The sequence below is a fragment of the Narcine bancroftii genome, chromosome 14 (assembly GCF_036971445.1).
Source record: "Narcine bancroftii isolate sNarBan1 chromosome 14, sNarBan1.hap1, whole genome shotgun sequence".
In the NCBI taxonomy this organism is placed as follows: Eukaryota; Metazoa; Chordata; class Chondrichthyes; order Torpediniformes; family Narcinidae; genus Narcine; species Narcine bancroftii.
The window spans coordinates 27139124-27165160 of NC_091482.1; the positions used below are offsets into that span (position 1 = coordinate 27139124).

At 42.6% G+C, this 26037-nt stretch overlaps 1 protein-coding gene across 3 annotated transcripts in view; it reads left to right on the forward strand.

The window, feature by feature from the left end:
* The first annotated feature begins 531 nt into the window (after window positions 1-531).
* mks1 (MKS transition zone complex subunit 1) overlaps window positions 532-26037 on the forward strand; it is a 72736-nt gene continuing 47230 nt past the window's right edge. For 2 of the 3 annotated variants that reach the window (XM_069911522.1, XM_069911523.1), the window contains exons 1-11: window positions 532-671; window positions 8471-8598; window positions 9425-9489; window positions 10036-10191; window positions 13673-13770; window positions 16852-16980; window positions 17080-17184; window positions 19413-19521; window positions 21597-21653; window positions 24635-24677; window positions 25529-25591. In XM_069911522.1, the coding sequence (XP_069767623.1) occupies window positions 592-671; window positions 8471-8598; window positions 9425-9489; window positions 10036-10191; window positions 13673-13770; window positions 16852-16980; window positions 17080-17184; window positions 19413-19521; window positions 21597-21653; window positions 24635-24677; window positions 25529-25591 (1033 nt within the window). In that variant the 5' untranslated portion in view covers window positions 532-591. Of the gene's footprint in view, window positions 672-8470; window positions 8599-9424; window positions 9490-10035; window positions 10192-13672; window positions 13771-16851; window positions 16981-17079; window positions 17185-19412; window positions 19522-21596; window positions 21654-24634; window positions 24678-25528; window positions 25592-26037 lie in introns of those variants that run through there. The other variant, XM_069911524.1, reaches the window with a different exon arrangement.

Consider the following 26037-nt stretch of genomic DNA (forward strand, 5'->3'; position numbering starts at 1 on the left):
GCTGAACAGAGCGTGTGCTGAATGGCATGGATCCTCGATGATTGCTGCTGCTCTACCTGTAGATGTTCTCGATGGTGGGGAAGGATTGGCTTATGAGGTCCTGCCTGCGTCCATTACCTTCTGCAGGGCTACACGTACACGGGCATTGGTGTCCCCAGACTGAGAGAGTGTTAAGTTTGTACATAAATTTGAAAATAGTGTTGGAATACAATTCCTGTTAAAGTGTTCATTATCACGTGCACCAAGATACAGTGAAAAGCTTTATTTCAAGTGCTATCCAGACTAGAGAACCGACCCTGAAGTATGGTAAGTTATGCAATAATGAAAGTTAAGGGGTTATTGTCACAGTAAGTCAATGCACGGTGTAGAATCGTACGATAGATTGGACTTTAACGTAGGACTGGACTGTTGCATCAAGAGTCACAGATAAAAGCAGGAAAAATTCTCGGGTTGATCCCATGCGTTTCCTCCCCCTTCCCACGTGGCTGGGCGGGACGGGGGGCGTGGCTACGTCCGCTCGGTTGCCATAGGAACCCCTGCTCGTCGCCCCTGCAAATCCAGGCCCACGTCCCGGTCGCCTGTGGACGGTTGATGGCGGCCGTCCGTGGGAGTGAGACCGGGGCAGCGGCGATCTACCGCACTCTGGACCCCGTACAAAACCTCCGTATCCGGTAAGAGTAGGGGAGTGTCCGGAGCGAAGGCGATGTGGCTGCGGCGGAGCGGGGGGAGAACGGAAAAGGGGATCGAGTCGGATCAGGGCGGACTGGGGTCAGTGGAGGGGTTAGGGGAGAGTGGGATCAATGCAAAGGTTAGGAGACGGTGGGATTGGTGCATGGGTTAAGGGAGGGTGGGTTTAATGCATGGGTTAGGGGAGAGTGGGATTAATGCAAACGGTTAGGGGAGAGTGGGATTAATGCAAACGGTTAGGGGAGAGTGGGATTAATGCAAAGGTTAGGAGACGGTGGGATTGGTGCATGGGTTAAGGGAGGGTGGGTTTAATGCATGGGTTAGGGGAGAGTGGGATTAATGCAAAGGGTTAGGGGAGAGTGGGATTAATGCAAAGGTTAGGAGACGGTGGGATTGGTGCATGGGTTAAGGGAGGGTGGGTTTAATGCATGGGTTAGGGAAGAATGGGATTAATGCAAAGGGTTAGGGGAGAGTGGGATTAATGCAAAGGTTAGGAGACGGTGGGATTGGTGCATGGGTTAAGGGAGGGTGGGTTTAATGCATGGGTTAGGGGAGAGTGGGATTAATGCAAACGGTTAGGGGAGAGTGGGATTAATGCAAACGGTTAGGGGAGAGTGGGATTAATGCAAAGGATTAGGGGAGGGTGGGATTAATGCAAACGGTTAGGGGAGGGTGGGATTAATGCAAAGGGTTAGGGGAGAGTGGGATTGATGCAAAGGTTAGGGGAGGGTGGGATTAATGCAAAGGATTAGGGGAGAGTGGGATTAATGCAAAGGGTTAGGGGAGAGTGGGATTAATGCAAAGGGTTAGGGGAGAGTGTGATTAATGCAAAGGTTAGGAGACGGTGGGATTGGTGCATGGGTTAAGGGAGGGTGGGTTTAATGCAAGGGTTAGGGGAGAGTGGGATTAATGCAAACAGTTAGGGGAGAGTGGGATTAATGCAAACAGTTAGGGGAGAGTGGGATTAATGCAAAAGGTTAGGGGAGAGTGGGATTAATGCAAAAGATTAGGGAAGGGTGGGATTAATGCAAAGGATTAGGGGAGGTTGGGATTAATGCAAAGGATTAGGTGAGAGTGGGATTAATGCAAAGGATTAGGGGAGGGTGGGATTAATGCAAAGGGTTAGGGGAAAGTGGGATTAATGCAAAGGGTTAGGGGAGAGTGGGATTAATGCAAAGGATTAGGGGAGAGTGGGATTAATGCAAAGGGTTAGGGGAGAGTGGGATTAATGCAAAGGATTAGGAGAGAGTGGGATTAAAGCAAAGGATTAGGGGAGAGTGGGATTAATGCAAGGAGTTAGGGGAGAGTGGGATTAATGCAAAGGATTAGGGGAGAGTGGTATTAATGCAAACGGTTAGGGGAGGGTGGGATTAATGCAAAGGATTAGGGGAGGGTGGGATTAATGCAAACGGTTAGGGGAGGGTGGGATTAATGCAAAGGGTTAGGGGAAAGTGGGATTAATGCAAAGGGTTAGGGGAGAGTGGGATTAATGCAAAGGATTAGGGGAGAGTGGGATTAATGCAAAGGGTTAGGGGAGAGTGGGATTAATGCAAAGGATTAGGGGAGGGTGGGATTAATGCAAACGGTTAGGGGAGGGTGGGATTAATGCAAACGGTTAGGGGAGAGTGGGATTAATGCAAAGGATTAGGGGAGGGTGGGATTAATGCAAACGGTTAGGGGAGAGTGGGATTAATGCAAAGGATTAGGGGAGAGTGGGATTAATGCAAAGGATTAGGGGAGAGTGGGATTAATGCAAAGGATTAGGGGAGAGTGGGATTAATGCAAAGGATTAGGGGAGGGTGAGATTGATGCAAAGGTTAGGGGAGGGTGGGATTGGTGCATAGGTTAAGGGAGGGTGGGTTTAATGCAAGGGTTAGGGGAGAGTGGGGTTACTGCAAATGATTAGGGGAGAGTGGGATTAATGCAAAGGATTACGGGAGGGTGGGATTGATGCAAAGGTTAGGGGAGGGTGGGATTGGTGCATAGGTTATGGGAAGGTGGGTTTAATGCAAACGGTTAGGGGAGAGTGGGATTAATGCATGCGGTTAGGGGAGAGTGGGATTAATGCAAACGGTTAGGGGAGAGTGGGATTAATGCAAATGTTTAGGGGAGGATGGGATTGATGAAAAGGATTGGGGAGGGTGGGATTGATGCAAAGGTTAGGGGAGAGTGGGATTAATGCAAAGGGTTAGGGGAGAGTGGGATTAATGCAAAGGATTAGGAGAGAGTGGGATTAAAGCAAAGGATTAGGGGAGAGTGGGATTAATGCAAAGGGTTCGGGGAGAGTGGGATTAATGCAAAGTATTAGGGGAGAGTGGTATTAATGCAAATGGTTAGGGGAGGGTGGGATTAATGCAAACGGTTAGGGGAGGGTGGGATTAATGCAAACGGTTAGGGGAGGGTGGGATTAATGCAAACGGTTAGGGGAGAGTGGGATTAATGCAAAGGATTAGGGGAGAGTGGGATTATTGCAAAGGATTAGGGGAGGGTGGGATTGATGCAAAGGTTAGGGGAGGGTGGGATTGGTGCATAGGTTAAGGGAGGGTGGGTTTAATGCAAGGGTTAGGGGAGAGTGGGATTAATGCAAAGGATTAGGGGAGGGTGGGATTGATGCAAAGGTTAGGGGAGGGTGGGATTGGTGCATAGGTTATGGGAAGGTGGGTTTAATGCAAGGGTTAGGCGAGAGTGGGATTAATGCAAACGGTTGGGGAAAGTGGGATTAATGCAAACGGTTAGGGGAGAGTTGGATTAATGCAAACGTTTAGGGGAGGATGGGATTGATGCAAAGGATTAGGGGAGGGTGGGATTGATGCAAAGGTTAGGAGAGGGTGGGATTGATGCAAAGGTTAGGGGAGGGTGGGATTGATGCAAAGGTTAGGGGAGGGTGGGATTGATGCAAAGGTTAGGGGAGGGTGGGATAGGTGCATAGGTTAAGGGAGGGTGGGTTTAATACAAGGGTTATGGGAGAGTGGGATTAATGCAAAAGGTTAGGGGAGAGTGGGATTAATGCAAACAGTTAGGGGAGAGTGGGATTAATGCAAAGGATTACGGGAGGGTGGTATTGATGCAAAGGTTAGGGGTGGGTGGGATTGGTGCATAGGTTAAGAGAGGGTGGGTTTAATGCAAACGGTTAGGGGAGAGTGGGATTAATGCAAATGGTTAGGGGAGAGTGAGATTAATGCAAACGGTTAGGGAAGAGTGGGATTAATGCAAATGGTTAGGGGAGAGTGGGATTAAAGCAAAGGATTAGGGGAGGGTGGGGTTGATGCAAAGGTTAGGGGAGGGTGGGATTGGTGCATAGGTTAAGGGAGGGTGCGTTTAATGCAAGGGTTAGGGGAGAGTGGGATTAATGCAAAAGGTTAGGGGAGAGTGGGATTCATGCAAAGGATTAGGGGAGAGTGGGATTGATGCAAAGTTTAGGGGAGGGTGGGATTGGTGCATAGGTTAAGGGAGGGTGGGTTTAATGCAAGGGTTAGGGGAGAGTGGGATTAATGCAAATGGTTAGGGTAGAGTGGGATTAATGCAAAGGATTAGGGGAGAGTGGGATTGTTGCAAGGGTTAGGGGAGAATGGGATCAATGCAAAGGTTAGGTGATGGTGGGATTGGTGCATGGGTTATGGGAGGGTGTGATCAATGCAAGGGTTAGGGGAGAGTGGGATTGATGCAAAGGGTTAGGGGAGAATGGGATCAATGCAAAGGTTATGGGACAGTGGGATTGGTGCATGGGTTAAGGGAGGGTGGGATTGATGCAAGGGTTAGGGGAGAGTGGGATTGATGCAAGGGTTTGGGAGACAGTGGGATTGATGAAAGGGTTAGGGCACAGTGGGTTTGATGCAAGGGTTAGGGCACAGTGGGATTGATGCAAGGGTTAGGGCACAGTGGGATTGATGCAAGGGTTAGGGCACAGTGGGATTGATGCAAGGGTTAGGGCACAGTGGGATTGATGCAAGGGTTAGGGCACAGTGGGATTGATGCAAGGGTTAGGGCACAGTGGGATTGATGCAAGGGTTAGGGCACAGTGGGATTGATGCAAGGGTTAGGGCACAGTGGGATTGATGCAAGGGTTAGGGCACAGTGGGATTGATGCAGGACTTAGGGCACAGTGGGATTGATGCAGGGTTGAGAGCACAGTGGAACTGATGCAGGGTTGAGAGCACAGTGGAACTGATGCAGGGGTTGGGTGAATGTGGCATTAATGCAGGGGTTGGGGCAGAGTGGGATTAATGAAGGGATTGGGGGAAGAGCAGGATTTGAGCAGGTGTTGGGGCAAAGTAGGATTGATCCAGGGGTGAGGGAAGAATAGGATTAATGCAGGTGTCAGGGCACAGTGGCAATAATGCAGGGGTTGGGGCACAGTATGATTATTGTAGTGTTTGGGGCAGAGTGGGATTAGAGCAGAGGTTGGAGCAGAGTGGGATTATTGTAATGATTGGGGCAGAAGGATTAGTGCAGGGTTTGGGGCATAGTGCGGTTGGAGCAGAGTGGGACTAGTGCAGTGATTGGGGTCAGAATGGGATTAGTGCAGCGTTTTGGGATAGTGGGATTAGAGTAGGGGTTGGAGGAGATTGGTATTAATGCAGGATTTGGGGGAGTGATATTAATCCAGGGCTTGGCTATTAGGATTAATGCAGGAGTTGAGGAGTGAGATTAATGCAGCGGTTAGGGGAGTGGGATTAAGGCTGTGATTTGGGCAGTGAATTTTGCACAAGGATTGGGGCATATTAGGATCTATAAAGTTGAAGAAAGTGATTTAGCATTCATTAAAATAAAAGGTAAAAATGCTTGAAACATTTGGATGGTCAGTAATATTCATGGAGAGATGGCATTGATATTCCTGGATTTTGCTTGATCTGGAGCCACACTATATTTTCTCCCTAATAACTCAAAATCTCTGCTCCATCACTGATGTTTCGAAGGTCTGCACTTAGCATACTCCTTGATAATCAAAGAGATTTTAAATAGTTGGGATTTGTTTGAATGAGCAGAAAACTACTTATTTAATTAAAACAGTGAAATAAAATAAGATTCTACAGCTCTGACCAGAGTAAAGATTAGTGCCAGATGAAATGTGGATCTGGCCCTTCATTCTCACTAAACTGCAGAATGTCCCAAGACTCGATGGTGAGTGGAGGGAATGTTCCTCCATCTAATTTCAGGCAATCCCATTTTTCAGTGCTGCAGTGTGGAGAAGTGAAAGCCTGGAACAAGCTGACATGCATGTTGCAACTTTTGGGCAGCTTTCTTTGGAACTGCGGAGTAGCTAGCCAGCGTGATCGATCCCATTTCATCAGACAGATACTGACGTGAAATTTTAACTCTGTTCCTCTCTCTCCCAGATTCTGCCTGACCTCTATCGTGTATTTACTGTAGTGTTTTTGTTAATAGACCACACAGCATTTTTTTTATTATTGGAGAATGAAATTAATGTACCTGGTATAGATTATAGGGATTGTTGTAGGGTCTGAGGGAGGAACAATTTAGAATGATTTTGGCTCAAATCTTGCTGGAAAATACCAGAATTCTATGGAAAATTGATGGAATGTATCCATTTGTGAATGCTTGCTGTTTCTATGTAAATTTTTAAAATATATAATTTAAAAAAATTAAAATCTCGTGCTCTGGTACATGTCGAGCACATGAACTTGATGTTCATGCTGCACTTGCTTTCTCCAACTTATTTCTCAATACAGGATCGAGAACTCTTCATTTAATGAGAAATTTACACCTACAAAGTAGAAGTATAAGAATAACTTTTTAAATTGGGCTAAGTTTTAAATCTATTTTAAAATAGTTCATTTTTGTTAGTCTTTGAATGCTTCCATAAGTGGAGGGGGGGGGGGGGGGGCATTTTGAAAGATCAACAGAGAACAGTGTTTGCTGTAAAAAGGGGTTTCCTTCGTAGTTTTATGGGTGGAACACATTGTGGCCAACCATTTACATCACTAATACGTTGCAAAGTTCATGCCAGGGAGAGTTTTGCTAATTGAACATGGAGAGTGAGAGACAAATTGACATCTGAGCAGTGACTGCAGGTGGAGGGCCCCATTTGGCAAGATCTATAGGGATATTTATCATTATCAATTAGGTACTTTTAACTTGCAGCCAGAGTTATTAGGCAGGCCACCAGTTTCATGAGAGTTAAACAAATTTTAAAAAAACCAAGTTTCATCAATGTGAGTTGTATATCTTTATTGACATTTGATGATTAATTATGAGCTTGGGCGCTGATAATATTTCTCTTTTTGTTCACCTGAGTGATTAGTTGGACATTTTAACTTCTTTTTGAAAAGGCGGGAACTCCAAAAGTACGGCATTTCCAGAGCCCACCTAGTCTCAGCAGTGAGGGACTTGCATAATTTGATTTGAGATGAGACTGTTACTAATGCCCCAGTGGTTATGAAGATTAATGGTCAAGACCAATGGTCAAAGGTTAAGCGGACAATAGTTGTGTTATGCCCCTTGACAGTGGAAAACTTGAGAAGACTGTTTTGGGGTGGCATCTTACTTGAGGTACTGGAAATGGCAAAAGCTGATCCATTAAATTATGCCTTAGTGGAAGAAGAGAATGTAGTTCTGGAAGGGAGTGGGAGGGTAGGGTCAGAGCACAAGTGACTAAAATGGAACATGTGTGGGTAAGGGCCCTTTTAACAAGGGTGAAGTCATTGATTGAGATCAGAGGGAGATATGTTGGAAGTCCTGGCATTTGTTAGTGGTACATTAAGTATTCAATATTGTTCTTAATTCTAAAATTGTCCAAAGTGTAGAGCATGGGACCTATTTCTGGAATTCAAATCAGCTTAATTCTTTTTATTTGTTGGTTTCAATTGTAAAAGCTGAAGTGGGAGAGGGGTGTCGTGAGCAGAAGAGGTTCTGTGACTGATGAGGATTGAAAATACTTTTCTTGGGATTGTTGTATATACAGTCTTCTTTGGCTTGGCTTCACGGACGAAGATTTATGGAGGGGGTAAATGTCCACGTCAGCTGCAGGCTCGTTTGTGGCTGACAAGTCCGATGCGGGACAGGCAGACACGGTTGCAGCGGTTGCAGGGGAAAATTGGTTGGTTGGGGTTGAGTGTTGGGTTTTTCCTCCTTTGCCTTTTGTCAGTGAGGTGGGCTCTGCGGTCTTCTTCAAAGGAGGTTGCTGCCCGCCAAACTGTGAGGCGCCAAGATGCACGGTTTGAGGCGATATCAGCCCACTGGCAGTGGTCAATGTGGCAGGCACCAAGAGATTTCTTCAGGCAGTCCTTGTACCTTTTCTTTGGTGCACCTCTGTCACGGTGGCCAGTGGAGAGCTCGCCATATAACACGATCTTGGGAAGGCGATGGTCCTCCATTCTGGAGACGTGACCCACCCAGCGCAGCTAAGTCACAAAGACCAGATCTGTAGCTTTTGACTCGGGTATCATATCATGTAGTCCATAAAGCGAAAAAGTTTACACAATCTCATCTTGTATGATAAAGGAGACATTGCTTTCATGCATCAGCACAAAGGAGACAGGTTTAATCTTGCCTATAAATTATGCAAGAGTGAGACAGGAACAGAAAGAGAAGTTGGCCAGGTCACTGGACATGTGAAAGTATACTGATGGGAAGATGGAATGACGAGAGCAATTTGTGCAAACAACTCTCCATCTGATTTTATGCCTTTTTCCATTTTTGGTTTATCCTGCCTCTTGGTAGGTTTGGATGGGGTTAACTTCTGTAATAAATTTGGATTAATCAAAAGATTAAGGGCTTTACATAGCGAGGCATTTAATCATACTTTTATTTTTTTCTTATAAAGTATATGGCTTCAGCGGGTCACCCCAACAGCACTCTTCCCTCAACATGTTTTGCATCCTGATTCTACCCCCAAGCAAAATGTCATCGAGATGTCTACGTTGAACACCTTGACGTCAGAAAATGTCTCTGGTAAGTTGCAGCCTGATATGGTTTGCTCTGAAATTGGCTACAGCGTGGGAGTATAAAGTAATCAGACATTCAATCTAGTGAAATAAAAGTAGAAAATATTGGAAATTGTTGGTTATGCAGAATCTGTAGTGAGAAAGAAAGTGCTGCAGGAGGATGAGGCTTTATCAGAACTTGGAAAAAGTTGGGAATGCAGAGGAAGAAAAAATATGGCCCGTGGAGGGCAAGTGGGTGGCACAGTGTAGCAGAGTGTTTAGTGAAACACCATTACAGAGCCAGCGACCCAGGTTGGAATACAGTGTTGTTTGTAAGTTCTCCCTATGACTGCATGGGTTTCCTCCCACCCTTCAAAACATGCAGCATTGTAGGTTAATTTGGGTGTAATTGTCAGCTCAGGTTTAAATGGCTGGAATTAGTTTCTACCGTGTTGTAAATAAAAATGTTATCATTTTAAAAATAGTGATGGGGTAAGGCTAAGTAAAGAACTAAAAATAGTCTAGTGGACGTTTAAACAGAATTGACCAAAATTAATTCCAAAAAGCTGTAACATTTCTCATCTAAATATTGGGTGACTTTGTTTGAGGTGGGCATGGTGATGAGAGGGTGAATTAAAATGATGGGTGGTTGTGATATTGAATGGAGGTGCCATGCAAAGAAAGGTGGCAAATATGCATTTGTTTCTCGAATGTAAGAGCCAAATATAATACTTCAAAAATTGCATGCAAGTAAGGTATATTTGACATCCTTCATTCTTTGCATGGCCACACTGAAGTATTTTATATAAATCTCTCATTGTCCTTAGTAAAAAAATTTTTTCTCAATCTTGCAGATAATTTTCGGACAGACGACCAAGAAGAGGTTGTAGTGGGTTGGCAGGAGAAGTTATTCAGTCAGGTAGCTTGTTCTTCAAACTCCCATGAGCAGGGGTGATTATTTCTGACACATCTCTTTCAGACATAATGCAAAATACTTGAGTTTATACCTTAGTCTGTTGAATAATTTTTAAAAGCAAATGACCGTAGCTCTCTTATTTGGGGTAGCCCAATCAAACCTCCAGGTGCACAAAAATCAAATGGCACAAACCATACAACTCTTGGTAATAGTTAAATAATTTGTCTGCAGTGTAGAAACTCATGTTATAGGTGCCAGTAAAATGATGTTTTATTACGGGCAGAATGAAGATAATTTTGGTGGCCTTTTCTATCTAAAGAGTTTTGTAACCATTCTACCAATGGTGTTGAACAGTGGAAATAGAAATAGATTTGTTTCAACGGCTTCTGTGAAGCTAATTTAAAAACCTTTCTTTACCTGTACATGGCTGCTAATTTCATCACATGGCCAGAAAGCAGAAATGCTAGGAGGTCCTCAGCTGGAGAATATTGGAGAGAAGGAAGGATTGGCTTGTGGACGAAAACCTAAAATAACTACTTTTAATTCTAGTTTGAAATTGACCTGTTCAGGAATGAACATGCCTGCCAGAGTCCACTGGACTATCAATACCGTAACGAGATCCTACGCCTGGAGGAATCCGAAGAGAGGAGGAATCGCAGGATCTTTACCTACACTGACTTTGACCGCTACACCAACACTGAAGAGGTACTAAATCTGATCACTCTCTTTCTTACATTAAACAAAAACCTGCGCTATACGCTGGAGAAACTCAGAAGATCACGCAGCAACCTTAGGAAGTAAAAGGAAACCAATAGCCCTTTTTATAGTGGTTTTTAAAAAAAAGCGAATGTAAAGGCAGATATTCTCCACCTTCACATTGCTGCACCTACCTTTGTAAAAACGCCAATGGTGAATGCTGGATGTGGACTCTGATCCTTCTAAGGGGGGTAGTCCCATAGGTGGAGAGAGTCGCTTTACCTCACTCCATAAAGGCTCGTGGTGACATCATCAACCCATGACCTAAGAGCACCAATAGGGCTCCCACAGTGATTGGTGCTTGGGTTAGGGCTCCCTCCTGCCATCCAGAAGTGTCCTCTTTCTGCTCCCCCTCTGCCCCTGGCTCCTTCTTCGAGCCGAGCTGGAAGGAGGCAGACAAGGGTGCGGCAGAGCCTGGCTGGGTGACTCTTTTGTTTTAATGCAGGACCAATGACCGTCTTCATTTCCTATAATCCCCCATACAGCTGGAACCACTCTGTGTTTCCCAGAGCGGTTCCTGCTGCGTGGGGGATTATGAATAACGAAGACGCCCATTGTTTGGCGCGAATGTTTGACCTCATGGCGACGGCTGGTGCCACTGCACCACTCGCCCTGTCTCCCTCAGCTCCAGAGGACGCTCCTGAAGCCGCTCTCCATAAAAGCAATGCTCCTTGTGGGCCTTCTCCATAAAAGGTAGGTCTGCCGCTTTTTACCTCATTCAGCCAGCTGCAACGCGGCGTCGCTCCATAAAAAGGACTAGTGTTTTGGGCCTGAGCCCTTCATCTGGAAAAGCAGGTAGATAGCTGAATAACAAAGAGGTAGAGGGAGGGGAGTGGTGGAGAGGAGAAGGGGAGAAGCACAGGTTAAAAGGTAAGAGATGTGGATGGATTCAGGTAGGTGGGTAGAGGGGAAAAAGGCTGAGATATGATGGGGAGAGGTCAGAGGTCTATCAAGGCTAGTACTCTGATTAGACAAAGAAGGGAAGGGGGTGGGAAAGGAAATAGAGAGACTGCAGGAGGACTTTAACAGAAATTGGAGGTCGCTATTTGTGCTGTCTGGTTAGAGATCGCCAAGACAGAATATAGGGCAGGGTGGCCAATCATTTTTGGTTGGCCACACACAGAAAGATATAAGGAGACTCATGGGCCAAATAATATTAAGCTTGGCAGTAATATGTGCTCACATATTACAGTAAGCATTTTTGTATCTGCTGCTCTTAAATTTAAATGAATACAATAAAACTCCCATTCAAAAAGCAGCGCAAAGGAAAAAGCTGGGTGCAAAATAAGAACAGGAGAAGAGATCAAGAAAGGGACGAGGCTGTCTCCAACATTCCTCCACATCTCTCAGTGAATGCAGTTCGTGGTCCAAGTGTCCACCTTAATGATTACGATGCAATGTGTAAATCTGGAGATAGGTCATTAAAGTTAACAGATTCCTTGCAGATCAAACAAACACACTTCCCCTTGACTTCTGTGAAAAAAATATTCATTTTCCAATGTGTCTGAAATTTTCGACACTCTCTTGCTATTTTCCATTTTTTTTCAGTTCTGCCATGTTTAATCAACTGAGGTAAACATTTTCATTGATTAGTAACCTATCAACAGTCAATCTAATAGTTGTTCAAAATTGCAATGGCATCTAGTGTTGAAACTAAGAGGAGCTATTTAGTTGCCCTGGAGACCATAGTTTAGCCACCACTGATGTAGGGTGTTCCTCCAATTTGCAGGTGACCTCAGTTTGGCAGTACATGAGGCCATGGATTGTTTTGCTGCATCAAATACCAGATTCTTTATTCAAACACACACTAGTGAACTGGTGCGGACTCGAAAGGCCGACATGGCCTGTTTCCGCTCCGTAAATGGTTATATGGTTGCAGCAGACAGAGCCAAGGTGCTCTCCTTCTTGCTGTTTAAACTTTCAAGGAAGACTTTAATTGGAGTCTTGAACTTCCTGTTCTTTACAAACCACAATTGAATGCCTGCAGATCTGGGAACCTGTGGGTTTGCTGCTCCTTAGGAGGACAAGAACAGTAGCTTCAGAAAGGCCAATTAATTGGGTCCATGCTCAGCTCAGACACCAGTACTGTCTACTGGACAGTAGACCAGTGGTTCTCAATCTTTTTCTTGCCACTCACATTCCACCTTAAGCAATCCCTATGGCATGGGGATTACTTAAAGTGGTATGTGAGTGGCAAGAAAAAGGCTGAGAACCACTGCAGACTATCTAGTTATGAAGTTAATGATCAATTATTATTGTGTTAAATAGTGAACTTTTCAGCAATTGTAAATAAATACAGAAATATTTATTGTGGTCTTGTTCCTGGGTAACATGTGCATTTATTAGTGCATGAAGTAGGTAAAAGAGGGAAGGAAGATATTGACAATAAGGAAGCTAGGGAAGGGTGGATGGAAAAAAGTCTGACAAGAAAATTTTTTTTATTCCCATCAAAGTTTCTGATTTAAAATAAACTCTAGCAGAGTCTGCACTGGTGTTTATCCTTCATTCAAGTTGGCTGCTGTCTTTCTTCATTCAAGGTTATCAAAAATTATAAATTAATTGGAAGACATGCGACCACAGGTGCTGGAGTCTAGAGAATAGCACAAACTGTTGGGGGGACTCGGCATTTCAACAGTATTCATGGAAGGTGCCTGGCCCACTGAGTTCCTCAAGCAGTTTTTTGTTTTTGTTTTAGTACTTTGCTGTCTTCAGTAAAAATTTGGCTTGGAAATGAGGAAATGTTGAAATCCTCGATTTGCTTTCTTCTAGTCTCTGAGTGAAGAAATTTCTCCTGAATTCCCAATTGAGTTTATTCTGGACAAGCTTAGTTTTTAAGACCTGCTTCTGCTCTTTCCCACAGATGAAAACATTGATGCTACAAAACCCTATAACATAGTTTAACACTTTTATAGGATAACCTCAATCCTTTCTGAAGAAAATATTCCAGCCTTGTCGGTCTTTATTCATAATTTTTCAATTCTGCTATTAGTTAAGTATGCTTTTTTTGTGCTTCCTTGAGAGCATTTATAACAATGTTTATCTTGTGGAGACCAAAATGGTTTGTTTTTATTTCATTTATTTGATTGATGTTCCATAAATTTAACATAGCTTTTAAATTTGGCTTTTAGAGAAAAGAACTTCAGTTTTTTTTTGTTAAGGGATCATATTGATCCATTTTGGCAGACTCCCTTTTGTCCTCTACATTTTGTTCTCTAGTATGTCTTGCTCTGTTAGGTTATTGATGACCCTGCTGCCATCTATTACTGGAACAAGCAGTTTATTTTGCGTTGAGATTGGATGGGCTTTTCCCTAAATCTACCTTGATGGACCTGGCTTAAAGCATGCTTTTCTGGATGCAAAGAGAATGTGTGTTTGCCGAATCCATTGCCAGATAGTGTTGCAGTTTCAATTAAGTATCTCCATTCTACAGCACTCCAAAATGGTTACCACTTCAGCGAAGGAGCCTCCATCGTACCTGACCAAGAGAATGTCACATGTTCATTGCAGGAGGCAGGAGAGCAGAGTTATGTAAGTGGGGTGGGAGGGAAGAACAATAATATATAGAATCTTCTTGTTATTCTCGTTCATTTGAAATTCCATAAAATGTGGAGTGATTTGTCTTCGCTTGACAATATATTGCACAATATTTTTTATAAATTATTTTCGATGTTTAACTGTGTGTGTGTTACTGCTGAGAACAAGAATATAAGAAATAGGAGCCATCTGACAAATAAAACCTGCTCTGTCATTTAAAATGGCTGTAGACTCAGCTCCATTTATCTGTAACCCTTAATTCCTTTACTGTTCAAAAATCTACCTATCTATGTCTTAAATACATTTGATAAGGCAGCCTCTGTTGCTTCATGGGGCAAACAATTTCATCGATTCACTACTCTAGCCAAAACAGTTCTCTGTCTTAACTTTACTCCCCTGATTGTTGACTCCAGGAAAGGTATACAATCCAGTGATCATTGGGGGATCAGGGATGGAGAGGGTGAGCAGCTTTTAGTTCTTGGGATTTTTCCTGGAGTCAACATATTAATAGGATTGTGAAGAAAGCACATCAGTGCCTCAACCCTTTGGGAATTAAGACTAGAATCGTATAAAAAAAGGAATAAAAGTTTAGGTAAAATAATCATTTTAATAGAGTTAATACGACCAACTAATGAAATTGAGAAAGGTAACAATCTGGACAATGTCTGCTTAAATTGTTTTAATAAATTAAGAAATTTTGCCTTAAATAAATGTTTGTGGTGTTTAGTGACTATAATTCCTAGGTAAGTAAATTGATTCTTAACAACCTTGTAAGGGATATTGGCACAAATAGGCACCAAAGTATTCAAGGGGGAAAAGTTCACTCTTGTGTAAGTTTAGTTTATACCCTGAAAAGTGACTGAATTGTGATAGTAAAGGAATAGATAAGAGGAATAGATACTTCCGGATTTGAGACAAATAACAGAAGGTTGTCCGCTCCAACTATTATTAGATAGTAAATTCAAACTGTAATACTTCCTAGGCTTAAAAAAAAATAATCCTTTTAGTTTTTTACTAATCATGGGTTTGTGCCTTCTGTAAAAGGGTTTAAATCAGTGGTTCTCAACCTTTTTCTTTCCACTCACATACCACTTTAAGTAATCCCCATACCATCAGTGCTCTGTGATTAGTAAGGGATTGCTTAAGGAGGGATGTGAGTGGGAAAGGAAGGTTGAGAATCACTGCTCTAGACCCAATTGTTACTGAAATATTTTGCTTGAGGAAAATTGTCACTGGCCCATTTCCTTTGGAGTTCTGAAACCGCGCACATAATTAGGTACGATTAAAACACTGGTTTTCAAACTTTTTCTTTCCACCCACATACCACCTTAAGCAATCCCTTACTAATCACAGAGCACCTATGGCATGGGGATTACTTAAAGGTATGTGAATGAAAAGAAAAATGTTGAGAACCACTGCTCTACTTCCTCAGGAGTTTGTGGGTTTGGAATGACACTAGAAACACTGGGAAATTTCTAGATGTGTGGTGGAAAGTGAGCTGACCGGCTGCATCACGATCTGGTGTGGGGAAACCAACACACCTGAGCGTAAAGCTGTCCAAAAAGTAGTGTACACAGCCCAAGACATCATGGCAAAACCCTCCCCACCATTGAGAACGCTGTCATTCAAGAGCAGCAGCAATCATTAAGGATCCACACCACCCAGCAAACTGTTCTCACTGTTGCCATCAGGGAAGAGGTATCGGTGCCACAAGACTTGCACCACTCGGTTCAGGTACTGCTGCTACCCCTCCACCATCAGACCCCTCAATAACAAACTTACGCACTCTATCGACTTTTTTTATTCTCTGGTTTTTTTCTTTTGCACTGCCAATGTGGTAATTCTGTTGCACCCACAGGAAAAAAGAAAAAGTATCTCAGGGTTGTATGTACCCTGACAATAAATCTGAAATCTGATCCTCAATGCTATGTTCTGAGTTCTAGTCTCATCTGTCAGTGAAAAACAACTTCCCTGGTTATATCTGATGTAATCCTTTCAGAAGTTTATATTTCTCTCAGATTTCCCCAATCATTCTAAACTAATGAATGTTGTCCCAGGTTACTCAATTTCTCCTCATTAGCTAACCCCCCCCCCCCCCCCCGCCTCATTTTCAGAATCAACCTGGCCTCAAAGACCAGCATATCTTTTCTCAAGCAGGCAACCAGAATTGCAAACTCTATTCCAGGTACAGCCTTGCCGGTTTTAGCAGAACCTCCCAGCTCTTAAATTTAGGTCCTCTAGCAAGGAAGGCCATTGATGTTTAATAAGAGTTCGGCATTAGAAAATAATTCTTCATGCAGAGGGAAATGAATTTTCAGAATTTTTTTGAGGGATGTGGAGACTCAGTTATTGAGTATCTTCGCAGGTATTGTTAGATTTTTAAATATTGTTAATCAAGATTTTGAAGTGCGAATGTGCATGATCAGCTGTGATCCCATTGAATAGCAGAGTGGTCATTTGGGCTGAATGGCCTGTTCCTGCTTCCATTTCTTCTGTTGTTATCCTCTTTTACTAATGCTGCTGTTCTTTCCATTTACTTTCCCTTGACAGCCTTTTCCCTCTGGTACTCACTCACATGTGATGGCAGCACTCAATTTAGACTGGGAGCGAGAAAGACATTGGGTTCGCCTGATCGTGCTTTTTGGAGCAGAGGAGTGACATTTGGAGGAAACACTTTATTTAGCATGAAATTGTTGGACTTGTGTCTGACGATGTGCAAACAACATGGCACAGCTCCAGTCTAGAAGATCACGGTTTCCTCAATTCCCTTCCCCAACCCATTCCATCAATATGCTGCATTTCCCATCGCATAATTTTTTTTTAAATCAAATTACTGGCCCATGTTGCATGATAGGCTAAAATGGAAAGGTTTCAATCTATTTCTCCTGCAGGTGGTTTAGAGTCCTGGAGGTAAAAGGCTAGTTTCCATATAGTTGCCTCACCTGGTTTCCTGGTGAGGACCAAATAGTATGCTATTTTTTTTTGGGGGGGGGTGGAATTCATACCCAGGTAACATTGAATCTAATGTAACCCACATTGAGATTAGCCTGATCAAGCTTCATGTTAACTTTGCAGGGAAGGGAAGATTCCAAAATCACGGATCATCAACTGGGAGCCTACGGAAGAGTTTGTGAGAAGCAACCATGTCCTGAGCACTCCAGTACAAACTATGTACATCATGGGAGATCTGGGGCCCTATGGAAAGTAGGTGTTTCATCTTGAGCTCCATTTTAAATTGTAGTTGGCAAAATCAATTGCAGTTGTAACCATATTTCAATGGTGACTTATGTTCTGCATATTCAGACAGGGACACCGTGAAGATGAGTATATATTGTGTACAATAAAGATGGACAGCAATGGAGTTCTCTCCATTAAACCAGACTTCAGTGATTCTAAAGCAGTCTACAGGCAAGTATGATGCTAAGACCAGTGTGTTATACCACTGGTCATCAATGTTGAATTTTCTTACCGTTTGTTTTTTACAACCATCACAGTGATTTATTTTCAAAACATATCTATTAGCAAGCTCTCGGTCTTGGCCTTTTGTTCTGTAGGAAATACAATATTCTCTGTTTCAATCTTGTTGGTTCCTATTGATTTATAATAGTTGTCATAGGGTCTCGACTTGAAACGCTGACTCTTCGATTCTCTCCACAGATGCTGCCTGACCTGATGAATTCCTCCAGTAACTCGTATTTTTGCTGCAAAGTTTTATAGCATAAGTAATAGAAGCAGGAGTTGGTCATCTGACCTGTCGAACTTGTTCTGCCATTCATTAAGATCATAGCTTATGTGGCCATGGATCAGCTCCATGACATCCCTGCTTCACCCCATAACCTGTAATTCTCCAATTATTCAATAAAATCTACCTGCCTGTGTCTTAAATTCATTTAGTGAGGCTGTCTCACCTGTTTCATTAGGCAGAGAATTCCACTCTCTCTGGGAGATGCATTTCTTGAAATCTCTGTCTTAAATCTATTCCCCCGAATCTTGAGGCTGTGCCCCATAGTTCCAGTTTCAATGGCTAGTGAAAACAACCACCCTCCTTCTATAGTATATTCATTTAATAATTTTATGTTGTTTTAGAATTTTGCCCCCCCCCCCCCCGCGGGCCCCCAGATATAAAACTTCCAGTGAGTGTAGTCCTAAGGCTACTCAATCTCTCCTCATCTGGTCAACCCCACATTTCTAGAATCAATTTGGTGAACTTGATCTGCACTGGCTCTAAAGCTAATGTCTCCTTTCTCTAATAAGGAGATCAGAATTGCACTGCACACAGAACTCCAGGTGTGGCCTCACCAGTGCCCTTTACAGACGCAGCAGAACCTCCCTGCTCTTTAGCTCAGTCCCTCAAGCATTGAAGGGCCACATCCCATTTGCACCTGGCCTGCAAGCTAACCTTTTGTCAATGTACGTTGCATCACTTACATTGCAATGCTGAAACTGGAACCTAAAACACTGGATGGGTTCTAAAAGATGCTATGCAACTGAAGTGTAACTCTTCCCCTTTGATATTCATCACAATTGATATTTATAAACCTGGACATCTAACTCTCTTTTTCCCCCCTCCTTAACTCATAATTTTTTTCAAAATTTAAAAATGATCTTGAGTAAAAATATGAACTTCCAACTTTACACTGGAAAAATGCAGATCGTTCAGGAACTATAGGAGACAGACTAAAATTTGGTGAAATGTCCTTTAAAAGTATCTCAATTAGCTTGAGGAGTGAATATCTTTGCACAGGACTGTCTGGAATGAAAGGCAGACGACAAGTAGTAGTCATGGAATTGAGCGACATCAATGACTTCTACAGACTATGGAACCATTCAAATATTGAAATAGTTGCTAAATACTTTATGCTGAACAGAGACCAGCCTATTCAGTTATACTCCCTGCTGAACAGGTGTCATTTCTGACGATCCAATTTCTGTGGTAATTGCCACATAAAACCCTGCAAGAGATGGTTTCTATACAGTGGATATCTCTTCCTGTTCTAAAATCAAGCAGCCAGATTGCAACAACATAACTTACATTGATTTATATCGCATTTTCAATGAAAATGTATTTTTGAATTTTTAGAGGAAAGCGATAGTATAAGAGGACAAAGAAATAGAGACTATGGTGTCTTTGTTTTGCTTGCCATTCAAATGCAACTTGTTTAATTTAATTGAAACTTACTTTCTTTTCATTATTCTTGTTTGGAATATACTGTTTTTTGTAATAGACGGTAAACATTGATTGATAAATCCTAAATTAACTGTCACAATCAACTAGTCTCTAAGGATATATTCAACAGCAGAAGTTTGCATTCTGTGCTCAGCAATAAGACTTGAATATTGCAGCAGGATTTCTCATTCAGATGCCAATTGCCATAATATTCATTTTTAATATAATTTTGAAGTTTTGATCAGTTTTCACCTTTTCTTCTTTCTTGTTAACCTTTTTTTTCCCTCTCTCTTCCTCCTGCCCCACCATTTCCTCTCTTCCCCCGCCCTACATTCAACAATGTCTGCATATTTATCTGGAAAGCCCTTTGAAGAAGTGGCTCAGTTAGGCTGAGGATGCACCTTATACAGCCTTGATCTATAACCCTTTATTGCATTCTTTTGTTTTTCCACATTCTTGCCGAGACCAGAATTGAGACTGAGGGAGAGAAGAGGGATCTGTGGTTTTACACTATTAACAATGTTTCTGTTGATGTCCAACCAGAAGAACAGAACAGAGAGAAAAATCTCTTCAAAGATGTAAGGAAAAAAAATATTTATTGCTGTTGAAACTTGTTTTCTTCTAATATCTTCCAAGCAAATTAATTTTGGATTAGGATACTGAAAAATAGTGAAGGTGTGCCTAATGAACATGAGCTAAACCAGTTGAAGAGTGTGACTTTGAGTCATAGTTTCAACTACCCTTATCTCAATGACCCCACTTCCTTCATTTGTGAGCCTAAGTTAAAGCATCGGAAGCCCTGCTGGTAAGAAAAGGCCAGGCCCTGCCTTGCACATAAAAAATCAGGACCACTGGAATAAATGATCAGTGTATTGTGCCAGCTAACTCCATGTAAACGGGAGTGAAGCAGGATCAGCTTATTTTTCCTTTCTTACACCATGGCATCTGTATTTATTGATTTTTTTTTTTCCTCACAATTTCATTATTGCTGGTGCACCAGTGTTTTGGGCTATCCCTAATTCCATTGAGAAGATGCTGCTGAGCCATCTGACCCATTGACCAACTACAGACCTTGTGGCATTGGCACTCCCACAGCACTGCTGCAAACAAAGTTGTAAGATGTTGTGCTTCAGTTGATGAAGGATGTGGCGTATTTCCATCAAGATAGCATTGGATTTGGAGGGGATCGTGTAGGTGGTGGTGATCCCAAGGACCTGATCCCTTCTTTTCGATTGATGGTTCAGATTGTGGGCTTTGGAGGTGCTGTTGAAATAGTTTAGGCATGTCACTGGAATGCAGTTCAGCAGATGGTAAATGTTACAACTACTGTGTCTTGGTAGTAAAGGAGATGAATGTTGAAGATGGTTGATGAGATACTAATCAAGTAGCTTGCTGTGTCTTGAATGCTGCTGAGTTTGAGTACTTTTGGAGCTGCACATCCAGCCAAATGGAGCTTGTGGTTTGTGCCTTCAGGGCATTATGATGTGAGTCATTCACTACACCATACCTAGCTTCTAACCTGCTCTTGACATCAAAATATTTTGTCAGTCTAGGTCCAATTCAGTTTCAGATCATTGGGGATTCTAAACTTTTTTCACATTGCACAAAATCTCTGAATCAGAGCCGATAACTGCCTGCATCCAAGGTATGACTATCTCTTTGTGGAACTGTCCTTGTTTTAGTCCTTTTCAGGCCTCCACACTCTCCTCTTGGCAGCACCTTGATTATATTGGTAATGCTTCCCACTCTCATATAGGGCTCAAAGGTGTCATCACTTTTGTGCTGACTTCTACCCTGCTCTCTCCTTCACTCAGGGCACATCTGTTCCATCCTGTACCTTTTTTGAAATATAGATATTTATGACTAAAGTTTAAATCCAGCATTCTATTTTCCATTTTAAAATAATCAGGTCAGGCAAGATCTTCTGTGGAAAAACTGACTACATCCACGTCTTCTAAGTCCAGCCCTGTAGTCCCACGCCAGCCACTCCATCCCCATAGTCACGCGCCGGGGGACTGTCAGGCAGTGGGAAGTTGGGTCGCCAGCTGACTGTCATCAGCCCGCCCCCTGCTAGGCTCCTGAAAGCTGCTAGCAGCTTTGCCTGGTGCTGCTTTCAGGTGTAACGGGGGATTCTTGGAGCAGGATATTATACCTACAGGAGAAAGGTTACGTGGGTAAACCTCCTGGCCGGGTTCTCCACTTTCAGGTGGCCACCCGACAGCCGCATAGGAATACAATAGGCTGCTTTACAGTCGGGTATTGTGGCCACCTGAAAGTGGCTTAAGTGTCCAAAATGTATCTGTCTAGCTTCCCTCCTTTAACTTTCCCCCTCTTCATCCATGTATCCTATGGATTCAAAAGCATCCTTGGGGAGAATAAAGAATCAAATTACAACGACGAAGCAGAGTCTAACATGATGTGTTTGTCATTAAGGAGCTGTGAGCACGTTCCTTTGTGACAGTACTGATCCCCTCCCCTGTCCCACTCTTCCACCAGTTCACAATGAAAAGAATTGAAACTGGATTTAAGGTCAATTGTGCTTGAATGAATGTGTTGCTCATACTATGGGAATATTCCAATATTTTGTGTGCATTGCCTTATATTTCAATTTACATATTTTTGATTATTTATTTCCTGCCCTTTTTGATGATAGCTGTACAACAGACACAAAGAGTATCTTACTACATTGGTTGGAAATGAATTTGAAACTGTAAGTATATATTTTTTCTTTCTAGATTTCATTGAGGAGGAACACTATTAAATGAAACTATGTTAAAATTGCCTTAATACTCAAACATGTGTTGAAAAAGATTCTCATTATTTGCAGGCAGTTCGGAGCTGATTGTTGGACTTGGCTGTGGTATCATCAGTTGAGATACAGATTGATCAGCATTTGCTGTTGGCATGGTCAAATTCCTTGCTCCTCTCCCTCTTATCCTTTTGGGTGGCCCTTGCAAAACCGCATTAACCATAGAACAGTACAGCGTAGTAACAGGCCCTTCTCGCCCACAAGCCCCTGCTGCCCAAATACCCCAATTAACCTCCAACCCCTGTACATTTTGAAGGGTAGAAAATTGGAGCAACCGGAAGAAACCCATGCAGATATGGGGAGGATGTACAAACTCCATCCAGACAGTGCCAGATTTGAACCAGAGTCATTGTGCTAACTGCTGTGCTAAACCATGCCGCTCCTCTTAAGATCTTTCTCGCAATCATAACTTTTTTTTCCCTTTTTGTAACCTTTTTCAACGAATTAAGTCTGCATCATTGTTATCCACATCTGCTACTGAAAAGTTGTTGCTTATTTTTCCCCCCTCAATATTCTCCAATTAAGATATTTTTGGCAAATCCTTCGCTCCGCTTTCATTGTTTAATCTTGTTTCATTAATTGACCTTGATGTGACTTTCCTGCTTTTATAAGGTACCCCTATAAGCAAAGGATCCTAAATGATTTTTCAGAGGTCATCTTCATCTGTTCTGCCGCATAAAAATAAAGCCCTGTATATGATCCCTTTTAAAAATTGCATTTTTTTAATTTTGGGGGTTGCCCTGTGATGTCTATTTTGTATCAGCTGAAAACTTTGAAATCTACCAAATCTTGGATCACTAATTCCCAACAAAGCACTGGTCTGAAAATGTTAACTTGGAGAAAATCTCTACGCTCTCCATTTCATTCTGGGAATTAACCACTGCTGTCCACCTTCTTGCCCTTGGCTACTTTGCTTGTCAACATCTTCCTATGGGCTTCAAGTTTGTGAATGTTTCAAAGGAAATGTCTTTGTTGAACCAAGTATAATTATCAAATTAATGCTGTTTATGCTTTTACTTTGTGGCATTTCCTGTTGCAAGGTACTTTCATCCCATGGGAAGGTCAAATGGGATGTATTTCTTTATCATTGCCTTGGATACTGCTAAGAAGACACAGAAACTATATAATTTAGCAACAAAGAACAGGATAGATGCACCGTCGTAGGCAATTGTTACAATTTTAATAATGGGTTTTATGATACAATCTCACAATGGATATAATTTTTTTTGTTCATCTGGTTTACCTTGAATTGATCAGATTAGCTATCTGTTCTAAAACTGGTGATATGAAATTTGAGAATTCATACACTTTTCTGCAGAGTTGTCTTGTGGTGAACAGGTTTCTGTGTCTTCTGCCTCTCATCTAGAAGGTGCCATTCTCACATGCAGCTCCAGTGGATTCAAGGACAGTTTCTTCCCCTCTGTGTTCAAAGTATTGAACAAACATAAAATAATGCTTTTCTTGCAGTGTTTTAATTAAAAATTTCTCTGTAACACTATAGTCTGTACTTTTGTTTCTTTTGAATTCAAGAATAGGTTGACTTGCCTAGATAGCACATTTTTCACTCTATCTTGATGTACATGGCAATCAATATTAAAAATGTTTGAGTCTGTGTCCACCTCCCTTTGCTGCGATTTCTCCCAGACTGATGCCACTCACTGCACGGAAGGGATTCTCCTCATGCCAGCCCCAATCATTTTGCAGCCAACTCCTTTGGTTCTTTTCCCTTGTATCAAATGGGAATTTCTCTGCAATGTCCACAACCTACAACAGGATCCCACCACCAGACACACCTTTCCCCTCCCCTCTCTGCAGGGACCGTTCCCTCTGCGAGTCCCTCGCTTGCTCGGCCCTTCCTACTAACTTCCCCCCTCCCGAGTGGCAATCCTGTGACTGCACCAAATGCTGCACCCACATCTCCTGGCTCGACAATAAATAACTCCGTTTAATTCTGCTTCCATTGGAAAATTCCACTGAGTATTTCCTCACGTACAGCAGGTGTGCTGTTTTGCGTGCATCCCATGGCCCAGTAAGTTGCATCTCTGCCCTTGTCAGAACATAACAGTGCTGCAAAAGGAGAACGAGAATTTGTGGGAAGATTACGGAGGATATTGGAGAAGGTGAAGGAAGAAAGAGAAATTCTGATTTCTTAGCAAGAGTATAAAAATTTGTTCAATTTCTTTAAGCTTTATCAGCTCGTAAAGACCAGAAGACCCAGCAAGTGTTTATCTTAATCAGAAATGAGTCGACCCTTCATCCCTTTGAAGACACTGAATAATACTTTCAATGGATGCTGAAACGCAGCATTTTGGTGCATTTTTATCATAGTCACCATTCTCCAGTCCTTGGTACAAAAACATGTGAACACACATAGACAAATGATACATCTGCAGTAATTATTAACACATGCAAAAATAAATAAATAGTTTCGTGGGGTTGGAGTGAGCAGTTCATCCACTTTTTAACTACTTTTATGTCTGATAGTCTTACCTAACAAAAGTATAACTCATTTGTAAAAGGACCAGTTGTCCTTGGAACTTCAGATACAGATTCAATTACCCTTTGTCAGGAGAAAGTACTTCTTGACTACCAAATGGGCTCACGGCAATATTATTTTGCCTGTTACACCTTTAGCACTTTAAGGAAAGGGAGACAACTCCTCAGTCTTTTTAAACAAGTCACCAGTGGCGAGATTCTCCCTCACTCTACCTCCTTCTTCATGAAGAATCATGTTGGAGAGTGCGAGCAGCGGACGGTTCTCATCTGAGGGAAGAGCGATCGGGCGCGGGGGGGGGGGGGGGAGAATTAAAAGAAAAAAATTAAAAAGAATCATGTTGGATATGTTCATATTGTGGTTAACACATTTCATCCTTATTTTTCAGCCTCCTCCAGGTTTTCTTCAGGTATTTGTGAATGGTGAAGTTGGTAAGTTAGATTTGTAGAGTAGAAACCGATTGTCTTTCCTACCTACAGCCTCTGTGTCATCTGCAGACTTACATCCAGGAGCTGTCTGGTCTTGACCTGTCAGATTGCCCCACAAGTTTAGTAAGTCAGGTGATGGATCCAAATTGATAAGTGGATTTTCTGCCTCCTGATCAATAGTACCTGCTCATTTGTCCAAAAAATGCACGATTCATTTTGATTTTGTGAAATGTCCTGGGGATCAGGTCAGAGGGATTGAAGGTCTGCAAGATTTTGCATATGCAACATGATGTAAAGTACTGTGAGTGGCTTGGCCATGCCTGCAGTTTGTTAACCCAATCAGGATATGAGGGAAGCTCGTTCTGTATCCTTCACTGTGGATAACACTGACTACCCAATAGCAAGTTTCCCCTTGACCTGAGTGGAGGGACAATTTCCAACCTACTTGTCTCATTCCTATATTGAATGGATTTCCTCAAGAGTTCTTGCATATTCGGAAGTGAGCAGATAATTGTCCGACACTGGTCTGCCAAGGTCATGTGGATTAAGTTCAGCTCCAAATTTCTTTTAAAAAAAATCTTGCTGCTGCCTTACTTGAGGTGAGAATGTTGAAATCTGACTCTGACTTTTGGAAACTTGGAGAGAGTCATTGATTGCACTGCTCTTCATACCAGACAGTCCAACAGAGTTTGGTAGTGGTAGAAATGGGCATTTCTGTCAGGCAATGTAGAAGAAGTAACCACAGATGAATCTTCCCCTGAGAGTGCATAGTGTAACAGTACAGTACATGAATTAGCTAGTCTGTTTCTAGAAATTTGTGCAATAACATGTTTGATTTTACTTTGATTTTTCAGTGTCAGCTCATGGCTTTGAATATGACAACCTCTATGTACATTTCTTCCTTGAACTTCCAGACGGTGAGTATGCCATTTTCCTTGCTGTCTTCTTCCTTCCACAGAACAATTGTGGCAGCTCACCACAAGACAGGCGAACCAACCCCGCTTGTAAGCCACGCGGCGGGGCAGCCGGCCAAAATGGTGCAGTCGGTGGGGGGGGGTTCCCTTCCTTCCTTCCTTCCAGCTCGGGGCTCAGAAACCTGTGCTTGGGGACCACATGATGCCCAGGTGACGTCAGCGCAGTTCTCAGCCAGGTCTGGGCTGGGAGTATAAGTGCAGCCCAGCAGCCTGCAGAAAACTAGTCTGCTCACTGAGCTCAATCTGTCTGGTTGTGTGTGTTATTGCAGGAGCAGAGTAGCCGCCGTGATTCTTAAGCAGCAGTATGAGTGGAAATTATCCACTAGCATGAGTGAAGGGAGGTTTCTGACAACTATCCCTTCTTTGTTGGAGTCTTAAGAGTAACAATG